We start from the raw sequence: 12,906 nt of genomic DNA, 5'->3' as shown, positions 1-12,906 counted from the left end.
GCTTCTGACTCTTTGATTTTGGCTCATGTCATGATCTTGGGGTCCTGGGATTGAGCCCCACATCAGGCTCTCTGCTCAGCAGGAATTGAGCTTGAGGATTCTCTCTCTCTCCTTCTCCTTCGGCTCCTCCCCACCAAAACAGATAATCTTTAAAATATATATATAGAAAGTTCAGTGTATTGGTATCTTTGTTTAAGTGTTGGACATAAAAGTATGCCTTTGAGTTCAGCCTAAACTTTTCCACAAATTATTTCAAAAATGACCTTTTTTCTATTGACTTATTAATTTTTTAGGGCTCCTCCAGTCTGTCTTCTGCCAAACTCACATTATGAACAGGTTATGACTGCATTTGGAGGCAAAGGATATTTTGTACAAACACCAGAAGAACTCCAAAAATCACTGAAGCAGAGCTTGGCAGACACAACTAAACCTTCTCTTCTCAACATCATGATTGAGCCACAAGCCACACGGAAAGCCCAGGTAAATTCAGTTGCTAAGCAGAAATCAGAAATGCATCTCCCCTCCTATCCCCAGAAGTATCTAGCAGATAGAACACTCTTTTCACAGAGTTCTTTCTAAACTCTGAGTTTGGTACTTAATAAACACTGTGTTTGGCACTTTCTTGTGTTTTTTCAATTAATATTTGTTGAGATATGTGTTAGATGTGTTGGGTTACTTGTTAAGAATTGTGTGATGAGGGGCTCCTGGGTGGCTCAGTGGGTTAAAGCCTCTGCCTTCGGCTCAAGTCATGATCCCAGGATCCTGGGATTGAGCCCCGCATCGGGCTCTCTGCCCTGTGGGAAGCCTGCTTCCTGCTATCTCTGCCTGCCTCTCTGTCTACTTGTGATCTCTCTGTGTCAAATAAATGAATAAAATCTTAAAAAAAAAAAAAAAAAGGAATAGCGTGATGAGCAAACCCAGACTCAGCCCTCACCTGGTGGAGCTTAGACACCAGTAGGGGAGAGGAACAGCCTAGTCACCTCACAACTGAACACATAACAACAGAGTGAAGCAGTTGTTCTGAAGGAAGGCACCCAGTTCTGAACAAATACACTACCAAGGAAGCTGATTTATTTTAGGGTCACAGAGGAAATCTGAGGGAAACTGGCACTTAAACTGAGATCCGAAATAGAAGTAGGGACAGTCTCAAGCAAAGAGGGTAGGGAAGAGATGTGCAAAGGTTCTTTGGCAGCAAGGAGCATGACAAGTCTGAGCAACTGAAAGAAGGCCATAGGGGCTAGAAGGCAGAATGCAAAGGAAGCACAGTGGGAGGATAAGACCGTAATAGAAAGATATGTGGGGTGCCTGGGTGGCTCAGAGGGTTGAGCCTCTGCCTTCGGCTCAGGTCATGGTCCCAGGTTCTGGGATCGAGTCCCACATCGGGCTCTCTGCTCGGCGGGAGCCTGCTTCTTTCTCTTCCTCTGCCTGTCATTTCCTCTGTGCTCTCCCTCTCTCTGGCAAATAAATAAAATCTTAAAAAAAAAAAAAAGATATGTGCAGTTACATTCAAAACTGGTTACTTTGGCGTCTAGCAAAGCTGTAGTGTAGATTATAGCAGTAAAATAAATGACAGGGTGTGTAGCGTGATCTTTTCCCATCCCAGATTAAGCTGCTTTTCATACTAAATCTTGTGCTCTGATTCTGGTTTTGCCACTTCCCCTCTCTTCTATCCCTGTCTTCCATACTTACACCTTGTATATCAGTCACTGTTTTCAGAGCAGATCATTTTTTCAAGAAGTGTCTGTCTTGGTTCTTTATACATATATATGCTGCAACATCTTTTTCTTTCTTTTTTTTTAAGATTTTATTTATTTATTTGAGAGAGAGAACTTGAGCAGGGAGGAGGGGCAGAAGGAGAGGAAAAAGCAGACTCCCCACTAAGCAGGGAGTCCAATGTGGGACTTGATCACAGGACCCTGAGATCATGACCTGAGCCAAAGTTACTGAGCCGCCCAGGTACCATCTTTTACTTTTTTGAATAAGGTAGTAGACCAATAGCAAATGGATGCCTGGGCAACCAGTTAAATGTAAATTAACTAATTTGGAAACTATAAAATATATAAAAATCTACTAAAATTATTTTGCTAGATATCAGAGGGGCGCCTGGGTGGCTCACTTGGTTAAGCATCTGCCTCTTGGTTTCGGCTCAGGTTATGGTATGAGGATCCTGAGATAGGACTCTGTGTTTAGTGGGGAGTCTGCTTCTTTCCCTCTATCTCTGCCCCTCCCCCTGCTCATATGTATTCTTTCTCTCTCAAAAAAAAAAAAAAAAGTCTTAAAAAAAGAAACCCAGATATCAGAGACTTTGCGAAAGGAACAGAACAGAACAAAAAACAGCTGGAAAACAATTAACAAAATGGCAATAAGTATGTATTTATTTGTAATTCCCTTACCGTAAATAGACTAAATGCTCCAATCAGGAGTGGCTGAGTGAGTAAGAAAACAAGACCCATCTAGATGCTGTCTGCTGCAGACTCACCTCAGATGTAAGAACACACGGTCTGAAAGTGAAGGGATGGAAAAAGATACTCCATGTAAGCGGAAACCAAAAGAAAGCTGGAATAGCTATATTTATATTAGACAAAGCAGACTTTAAAACAGGTATCGTACTAAGAGACAAAGAGGGATACTGCAGAGTGATAAAGGGTTAAAGCAAAAAGAAGGTTTGACATTTGTAAATATTTATGCACACAACAGGAGCACCTAAATGTATAAAGCAAATATTAACAGGCCTAAAGGGAGAAATAGCACTACAATAATAGGGAATTAAAATAGGGGATTTTAATACACCACTTACATCAATGGATAGATCATCCAGACAAAAAAATCAATAAGGAAACATTGACTTTAAATGACACATTAGACCAAATGTATTTAACAGGCTGTATTCAGAACACACACACACACACACACACACACACACACACACACACACGACAGTTTTGAGACCGTGTTAGTCACAGGAAAGCCTTAATGAATTGTGAATTCCTGCTCGTGAATTCACGTTTCTAATGATCTGCTTCTAATGATCTATTCTCTAAGTTCTCTATGAATTTGGGGAGGTATTGCTGGAGAAATACAAGTTCTTGTCTACTCTTTTTTAACTCCATAAGGATTATCCTTGTATTTCTTGAATCTATCATTTCAACATTATTTATCCTCATTTCAGTAAATTCCACATATATTATAGTTTCCAAGCTGTTCATTTTCATTGTCTCTGTGTCTATCTGCCATTTATTTTTGGTTTGCAGTATAGGGTAGGCTCACTGCTTCCTGCTACAATATTGAGAGGACCTGATTCTCTGCAGTCACCATGTCCAGGCCACCTGTGTAGGATGGTGTTAGTCCTGGGAAAGGCTTCTGTGCACTGCTCTTCTTAACCAGGTTCTTGGAGTTGGGAGCTTGCCCTCTTTGGCCTTCCTTCATCTCCTTTCTTCTTTTGGTTTTACTTCTGGTTCTTCCCAGTTCTATTGTTTGTGCCCTGATTCCCGTTAATAGTTGTTTTGTAGGACAAGACAGCAAGGTTCACTCTGAAATTTCAGCTTCCTTTTGGGAAAAGCACAAGACCGAAGACAAACCTAAATGTGGACATAATGAACTTCCAAATTTTAGAACAAGGAAAACAGTGAGGATATAGTTTGAGGCAATTAATTCTGTTAACTGAATGTTTGTTGTCTTTTCTTTTTCTAGGATTTTCACTGGCTGACCCGCTCTAATATGTAAATAAAGATGCCAGGGAGTGGTCTGGAGGAGTTTTCTCTTTCTTGTAAGATGGAATGTTATTTTCCACAGCAAAATTACTAAAATGTCAAAAATTACAAAGAAAAATAAAAAAGCATTTCTAAATGACATTTTATGGTAAAAGAATTGACTAAAAACAGAAAAAGTTGCAAGTATGATAATCCATTTACAGATGAAAGGTGGAAAAGGGTTTTACTAAATAATAGCATTGTATCTGCCTAACTGCTGAGTTACACATCAGTATTCTTTTACATAAATCCATTCTTGAAGTCACATTTTTTAATTTAATTTTTTAAAAGATGTTTATTAGACAGCAGAAGAAGGGGGAGGGGCAAAGGGAGAGGGAGAAGCAGATTCCCTACTGAGCAGGGAGCCCAGCAACGGGTTCAGTCCCAGGACCCTGAGATCATGACTTGAGGTAAAATCGAGAATTGGATGTTTAATCAGCTGAGCCACCCATGTGCCCTAAAGTCACATGTTTTTTAAAAAACATCTGAGAAAAAATTCTCAAGGATTTTCTAATGTAGAGGTATGTTCAGTAAGCTGGAGTACATAGGCTATTTCTACTTCACAGTTTATCTCTTGATCACTTTGTACCTAATTGGGATTTTGTTTGTTTTGTTTTTCCGGAAAGAACTTACTGAGCTACAGCAGGGAGCCTGCTTCTTCCTATCTCTCTCTGCCTGCCTCTCTGCCTACTTGTAATCTCTCTCTGTCAAATAAATAAATAAATCTTTAAAAAAAAAGAAAAAAAAAAGAACTTACTGAGCTAAAGGAGAAGTCATACTGTACCCAAACTAATAATTTTAGGGTATCTTTGGATTAATAGACCTTAGTTTGTGGCTACCACATTGAGATCAACAGAGTCAACAGCCTTAATTTTTAAAGAACTCTTTTTTGTTTTTTTTAAAGATTTTATTTATTTACTTAACACAGAGAGAGAGACAGACACACACACACAACAGGAGAAGGAACACAAGCAGGGGGAGTGGGAGAGGGGGAAGCAGGCTTCCTGCTGAGCAGGGAGCCTGATGCCGGGCTCCATCCCAGGATCCTGAGATCATGACCTGAACCCCAGGCACACGCTTAATGGCACACGCTTAATGGCTGAGCCACCCAAGTGCCCCCTAAAGAACTCTTATAACTAAGAAAAATATTAATGTACTAAAAGAAGAATGAGCAAAGGGCTTGAATGTATAATTAACAAAAAAAACCAATTTAAGTGAGTATAAGTAAATATGAAGGAGTATGAATAAATGTAAACATTAAGTTAGACTAAAAAGTTTATTTTCGCTTATCCACTTAGCGCTTTTAAAATTATGATTCTCAGAGAGGGTGTCTGTAAAATGAAGATGACATTGCTATGCTATGGTGGAAGCTGAAATTGGTAAATTTTCAGAGAGTAATTCCAGCAGTGTTTGTATTTGGAATCTTAAAAATGTTCATACGCCCTAACTTTTGATTGTGAGCCTATTTGGAGAGTGTATCCTAAAGACATAGTAAAATAGTCAAATATTTATAAACAAAGCCATTCATCATAGGAACTGTAGGAACAGTGCCAGTGTTTAATAGAAGACATTGCTTAGGTATATTATGATCTGCTGACCTGATAAAATAAAAATTGTGCTAAAGAGTATGTGTAAATGGAGGAATCATCACAGTAAAATACTCATGAAAAAGACAAGCTGCAGAATGGATGGATACAGGTCAGGGTGTACACCTATACTCTTGCACACATATACACACAGAAGAAAAAAGATGGGGACAATAAAACCAAGATTTTAATATCCTTGGTGATGGAATTATAGGCAATTTTTATTTCTTCTATTTTTTCCTTCTTTTACGAAATTTTAAAACTAATCATGTAATTTTTGTTATCAGAAAGACATTATTTTATTTTTTATTTTTTTAAATGGATTTTTTAAAAAAGATTTATTTATTTATTTGACAGACAGAGATCACAAGTAGGCAGAGAGGCAGGCAGAGAGAGAGGAAGGGAAGCAGGCTCCCCGCTGAGCAGAGAGCCCCGTGCGGGGCTTGATCCCTGGACTCTGGGATCATGACCTGAGCCAAAGGCAGAGGCTTTAACCCTCTGAGCCACCCAGGCACCCCAAGAAAGACATTATTTTAAAAGAATATTAGAAATGGAAAAGTATTTTCAGGGTCATTCTTAATATCTGCATTTTATATGAATTGGAGCACAGGACTTTATCTCAAAGTTCAGCGGGTTTGCGTCATATGCATCAGACTTGTCTCCATTGGCTACTTAGGGGCATAAGTGACTTCTGCAGAGTGGACTCCAGCTCTGAGATGTCAGGCCAGGAGATACTTGTGGCGAGCTGTGGTTTTATGCAGCGAGCCCCTGAATTTGGGCCCAGGCAGTAGATACTTTTTTTTTTTTAATCCATTTGACATAGGAAGGCTAAAAGACGGGGAGCAGCAGAGGGAGAGGGTTCGAAGCAGGCTCTCCACTGAGCAGAGAGTCTGATGTGGGGCTCAATTTGAGGACCCCAGGACCATGACCTGAGCCAAAGGCAGATGCTTAACTGACTGAGCCCCCCAGGTGCCCTAGCAGCAGATGTTCTTCTGTACTTCTGAGGTACACACTAGAGAGCCTGGGCTGCATACAAGCATAGAGCATATCAGGAGGAGTGTTGAGAGTGGGTAGCTCCTATAAATCTCATCAGTGTCCTATTCTGCCCATGGACAGTTGCCTCTGGCGGCCAAGTGCAATACAGGATTCTGCTGCAAAAGAAGTGTAGAAGCTTTGATGAATAATCTTGAATTGAACTATATAAATCTAACTACCAGATATAGTTTGGGGAAAATGCTTGCTCCCTAGCCATATTTAGCTCAAGAGGGGAAGAAAATAATGTGTTAGTGGACTATCCAGCAGAGGTCAGTCTGAGCATTTGAAGACCAGATTAATCTAGGAGCCCTCTGATCACACTGTCCATTGACTGCTTATTTTATAAAAGGAGTCTAGAAATTAGTCTTCTTTAAACAGTTTCCCTGGGGTGCCTGGGTGGCTCAGTCAATTATGTGACTTCAGCTCAGGTCATGCATGATCTCAGGGTCTTGAGATCCAGCCCACAGTGGGCTCTGGCTTGTTGGGGAGTCTGCTTGTCCCTCTCCCTCTGTGCCTCCGCGTGTGCATGCACTCTCTCTCTCAAATAAATTTGATTAATTAGTTAATTAAATCTTGAAAAAAAAAAAGAATTTTCCCTTAGAAGCAAAGGTGTTGAAGAAGTCCTTCTAAGATGAATCTATTGGTTGATAATCAAACTTACTTTGATAAAACATTTTTGCACTCCCTAGTCTAATAATTAACACTTAGGGGTCCCTGGGTGGCTCAGTTGGTTGAGTGTCTGATTTTGGTTTCATGCTCAGGGTCGTGAGGTCAAGCCCTGCGTTGGACTTTTGGCTCAGTAGGGAGTCTTCTCTCCCTCTCCCTCTGTCCCTCTGCTTTTACTTCCTCCTTTTTTTTTTTTTTTAAGTTTATTTATTTAAGTAATCTCTACATCCAGTGTGGGGCTCAAACTCATGACCCCAAGTACAAGAGTCATATGCTCATCCAACTGAGCCAGCCTGTCTAAATTTTAGGTCTTTATACAGCCACCTGTTCTGCAAGTGTTCACTAAATAATAGTTGGATGAGAATTCATGATGGTTGGAAATAGCTCAGTGGATATTTTCTGTGGTTATTTAACACTTCGGCATTTGAAGTAGCTCAGCGTATTATGTGAAGTGACTCTCATAACTCAACTCTGTTACAAAGCAACAGTAGGACTATTGAACACCAAAGGAAAATGAAAATATGGAATCCAGCAATGCTTTTGTTCTTTACTGTTCGCAGCCACTTGGCTAGGCAATGGGGAAGTAGTGTGTTCCTATGAAGAGTGCCTCATGACTGAAACAAATGGAACTTAGAGTGACTAGGTTAGCATTTCATATGAATATATTAAGAAAGGTGGAAACTAGCCAAATTCCTAATGGGAATTATGACCAAGAAACCCTGATCAAATGGACTCTGCTGACTGGAAAGTGAAAGGTTACAGAAGTCAGAATCATCTATTGATTCCTGGTTGCATTTGCTGCTGCTAATCTGAATAATGGAGTAATGTGGACAGAGGAAATTGAAGATCCTATTAATTCCTCCTGTTGATAAGGTGCAAATAAAAGTATACCTTACTTGGATTCAGATTTGACAAGCAGTGCTGTCTACACCATTGGTTTTCACTGGATTGTCTTGGATCTTTCCTCCCTTCCAAGGCCTTTTCCAGGAGAGAGGCTAGCCAGTCAGTGAACCCATAGTAAATCCAGGTTGAATGCTTACTCCAGTTGGGGAGTAGAGAAAGGCACACCCAGAAACCCCTGGATCTCCAGTGTCAAAGTTTAAGGAAGCACTTTAAATTTTGACTCAGGCCTGGAAATCACAGAGATGGCATTATCCACAATTTTGTTCTTTGTATCAGTGGTCACTAGAATAATCTGTGTGGTCTATGGAATGGTTGACCTACAGCCGTGCGGCTCATGCGCTCATGCCGCGTTGCTGGGAATTGCCCTTTTCCCTCCACTGAGGAAGGTGGGCTCAGGAAATCAGATCCTCCTCAGTGCTCCTCCTGCCCCCATCTCTCTGCTTCTCGAGTTCTTTTCTTCATCCTCTTACCCTCACGTTCCTGGTCGATTTGTCACGCCGGCCGCGACAGTACACCTACCAATTTTTGCCATATGAAATCAGCTGTATCTTTCAAGGTCTAGTGCAAAAGACATTTCTTCCATGGGAATGCCCTTCCTCCCTGCACTCCTACAGCACCCTGTGGTGCCTCTGTCACTACTCAGAATGTTCACAGTAAATTCCCATTGTTCTCCCCCACTCAGCTGAGTGTCTGTGTACCCAGAAGTCACCCAACCCTCGTCTTCCAAGGCCTGTGCCCTCTTGCTCCTTTTTGACAGGCTCCTCTGTGACTTCACTCCCGAAGAATCTACCTCTACATGGCATACAGCAATACAAACATCACAGACGATTTCTTGGAGAGGAGGTGACCCAGGGTGGGGTTTATATCACAAAAGCTGCAACAAAGAGCCTCCCAACCAGGACACACAGTGGGTACAGCAGCTGCCAAGGCTCTGAAGCCCAGCCCTGATACCTGGATATTAGCTAAACCCAACGGTTCTTAGAGCAGTGTGGGAGGGGGTGGTCGAGGCCACAAGGCCCTGACATGACTGAATTAGTTTCCATGCTGGCAAAATGGAGGATAAAATTGAGTTTGAATAATTTCCAAAAATTAATATTTCTTTCACACTTGGGTACTTTGAACTGAAATTTATACCCACCATGTTCATAAAGCCATTTCATAACACAGTGCTATCCCTGCCTCCCCCTACCTTCACCAGCCACTCCAGCTCTCTCCGCACTGCCCTACCTATGTTATCATTTTTCAGAATTTTCATGGTTTTCTTCACTTGATTATTTTTGAATATTAACTTCACTAGCACGTACACACACAAATCCACAGTGTGCTTTAAAATATAGTGTACTGGGATGCCTGGGTGGCTCAGTTGATTGGGCGGCTGCCTTCGGCTCGGGTCATGGTCCCAGCATCCTGGGATCGAGTCCCACATCGGGCTTCTTGCTCGGCAGGGAACCTGCTTCTCCCTCTGCCTCTGCCTGCCACTCTGTCTGCCTGTGCTCACTCTCTCTGACAAATAAATAAACAAAATCTTTTTAATAAATAAATAAAATACAGTTTACTAATAGAAAAAGTTGAAGTTCAGTAAGGCCAACAGATCAGGAGAGAATTATCTTGAGAAGATAGCTTCTTTTTCTTTTCTTTTTTTTTTTAAGATTTTATTTATTTGTTTGACAGAGAGAGAGAGATCACAAGTAGGCAGAGAGGCAGGCAGAGAGAGAGGGGAAGTAGGCTCCCTGCCGAGCAGAGAGCCCAATGCAGGGCTCCATCCCAGGACCCTGAGATCATGACCTGAACCAAAGGCAGAGGCTTTAACCCATTGAGCCACCCAGGTGCCCCAAGAAGATAGCTTCCTACTCACAGTTCCTAAAAGGAGAATGCCACACCATTCCAGAAGACACTGAGGTCAGTCTCAGGTGTAGAGAGAAAGGGAACTAAGAGGCTGAAGCCTTTATTGTGGTCTCCTAGGGAAGAAAGAGGTGAGGCACAGTAAACAGGTTTAAGACTGGCTGGTTTGAATAATTTCCAAGAGCTCTGGGGTGAAGGGGCAGCCCTGGTTATCTGGTGCTGATTCTGGGGTGATTAGGGCAGGAGCATAGGGGAGTGTGAGAGTCCCTACGGACTGTGATAGGGAGGAGGGAGTGTAGGCTCCCAGTTGGTTGGTTTTCGTATGAAAGGAAAATTTTATTTGTTCTTTCTAGGAGTTAGCTAACCTGGGAGGGGCAGTCCCTGGAGGCTCCTGGTGTCAAAGCATCAGAACTATAGAGAACAGAAAGACACAGCTAATAACAGAGTGGCATTAAATCACTATATGAAACTTGTTCATATGATATTTGGACAATTGAATTTTAAAGTATTATTTCTATTCAATGCTAAGGTATCTTTGGATTTTGGAAAATGTTTTATTTGGTTGGTGTATTTTGGTCCCTCAGTGAAGTTGTAATGTTTTCATCATATTAACCCTGCCCAGCTTTTGTTAATTTTGTTCCTAGATACCAATCTGTTTTGTGCTATTGTAAGTTCTATATTTATAGTGAGTTACTGTTTGCATGTTTTGTGTATTAATCTCATACCTTAATGAGTTCTCTTAAGTCTCTTCTTTCTTTCATAGAGAACTAACTGAAGGTTACCAGAGTGGAAGGATGATGGTGGGGGGTAGGTCGGCACAGGGAGGGGGTGAAATAGGGGATAGGGATTAAGGAGGGAACTTGTCCTAATAAGCACCAGTTGCTGTATGGAATTGTTAGATCGCTATATGGTACACCTGAAACTAAGATAACACTACGTTAACTAATGAATTAAATATAAACTTAAAAAATAATAATTAGTTTAGGAAAGAAACACCTCTTCTTCCTCTCTTTTGTCTGGTGCTTTGCTGGTGCTTCTAGAACAATGCAAAATGATGCTGGTGACGGTGGTTATGCACCGCTTTCATTCTAGGTGTTTTAGAATCAGCATAGATGTGGCTCATCTCCTTTCTTTTTTCAGGAGGAGCAAAAGGTGACAAGAAAATCTCCCTACAAGGAGTTACTGAGGATGCAGGGTTTGAATGTCTTCCCCCAAAGGATATAAAGTCGGAAAAGAATCCCCAGCCTTTCCATGTTAGTCCTTGTGCTTATGGACACCTGTAATAAAAGGTAACTTCTTGGCAAATGACTTAGGGCTAGTTGGGGTGCTAGTCAATCATTTGTCGCCTGGGCTGTCTTCCTTCACGGCACCAAGACCACTGACAAGGGCAAACACACCGAGAAACCTGTTCCTCTGTAGCCTTCACCTTCCCAATCTCAGACCACATTCCCCCAGAAAAGTCAGGAGAGGCTGACCTCCTTTCCCCCTACAGTGATGTGTATATGGCTGGGGGAACCAGTGGGGAGGGGCTTTGCATGGGATTAAACACATTGAAGATTTTATTCAGGGGACCACCCTTGTGAGAGTAAACAGGGAAGGAACAGGAAAAGGCTGGGGGAACCATCAGACTGCTGGGCAGACCTGACACTGGGAAGGGAGGGAGGGAGAGGGAATGTTGGGCGCAAGCATCCCCATGCCCACAGTCTGAGGAAGATGTGGCAAAGCTTCCGTCACAGTCCCAGGTCTCCCAGGAGCAGGCCCCCTTCGTATCTGCCTGGGCATAGACATTGGAGAGGACTGGCCTGGTGCCTGGGAGATGTGGCCTTGGCTCAGATCAGGGATGGATTTCGGAGGCAGCAGCTGGGCATCTTGGCCATTGGCCCCTCACGGCTGCCACAGACACTTCTGGAGGTCTCTTTGCTGCTGCCTTTAGACTGGGCTTTGAAATGGGGAGATAAAGTCTGTTCAGCGGGGCTTAAAATCCAAGGATCAGATCCAAGTCCGTCCGCAGCTTGTTTTCAGCTTGAGGATTCAGCTGTCCCTCTTGGAAGAGTACAATGGGCCTGAGGTTCTATCCTAGCTCTGCATTGGTGGTTATACATTCTCAGTTTCCTTGTCTCTATAATGGGGATAATAGAATGCCTAACTCCTAGCGTTTTCTGGAGCATATGCTGTTCATAGGAATGCATAGCACAAAAACCTGGCACAAAAGTGCTCCTTGACCGCTGTCAGCCCCTCTCCCTTCACTCCCTCTTCCTGCTTCAGGCACCCAACACTCACAGAACAAAGGGTCAGGAAAAAGCTAGCTTTGTCCCTCTGTGGAATCTTCTGGTAGGAGAAGTCCCCTCGTCTGTGTAGTTATTGTGTGTTTTGGACAGCTGGGGAACTGACCATGGTCAATATTGAGTTTGGCTGTTTTCCTTCCACACCTCAGCACAGGCCTAGGCTATCAGTGTTAAACTCAGGAAAAGGCACATTCATTTGAGCCAAACGAAATTAACCAGACCAGTTGGTGGCTGGGAAGTCACGTGCTGCTTTCCCAAACCAAATAGAAATTATTTTTAGATTATTCACTGTTTGGTATTATCCATGCCACAGCTCCCTCCTATTAAGGCACATCAGAGAAAATTGGCGTAAGCCAATTAATGGATATTTTGCAAGCCATTTGTCAGTCTTGGGCCTCTGTTCTCATTTGTGCAAAGAGTGGTTGAAACTGACCAGCGATTCTTAATCCTAATAGCACATGGAAATCACCTGGGGGGGTCTTAAAATTCTTGAATCCTAGGCCATGCACTGGCCCAATTACGTCAGAATCTCTAGGGTGGAATCCAGGCATCAGTAGCCCCCCAGGTGATCCAGTGTGCAGTGCAGCTTGAGAACCAGTGGAAGAGGGTTTCAGAACTTCCTTCATCTCTAGTTCCACGGATATGACCTTGAAGAGGTACAGTCTGCTTCTAATTTAATTCATAAAATAGGAACTCTGAGTGAATATGCCAGAAGTTTTATAATTTCATATTTTTAAATTCTCTGCTCACCATTACCTTCCTCTTTGGCATCTTGGTCTGTCCATGTTTAAATTCATAATTTTACTTTTTCCTTTGTAAATTTTTGTTTACTTCATGCGT

The 12,906-nt window shown here is 42.2% G+C and overlaps 1 protein-coding gene across 7 annotated transcripts in view; it reads left to right on the top strand.

Moving 5' to 3' along the window:
• The window catches only part of HACL1 (2-hydroxyacyl-CoA lyase 1), a 39,429-nt gene extending 28,340 nt beyond the window's left edge, over positions 1–11,089 (top strand). For 6 of the 7 annotated variants that reach the window (XM_082684590.1, XM_082684591.1, XM_082684588.1 and 3 more), the window contains 2 exons: positions 294–480; positions 3,691–3,851. In XM_082684590.1, the coding sequence (XP_082540716.1) occupies positions 294–480; positions 3,691–3,723 (220 nt within the window). In that variant the 3' untranslated portion in view covers positions 3,724–3,851. Of the gene's footprint in view, positions 1–293; positions 481–3,690; positions 3,852–10,921 lie in introns of those variants that run through there. The other variant, XM_082684587.1, reaches the window with a different exon arrangement.
• The last annotated feature ends 1,817 nt before the right edge of the window (positions 11,090–12,906 follow it).

This window comes from Mustela nivalis (assembly GCF_964662115.1).
Source record: "Mustela nivalis genome assembly, chromosome: 1".
Taxonomy (NCBI): domain Eukaryota; kingdom Metazoa; phylum Chordata; class Mammalia; order Carnivora; family Mustelidae; genus Mustela; species Mustela nivalis.
This window is presented reverse-complemented; position numbering and strand designations above follow the sequence as displayed.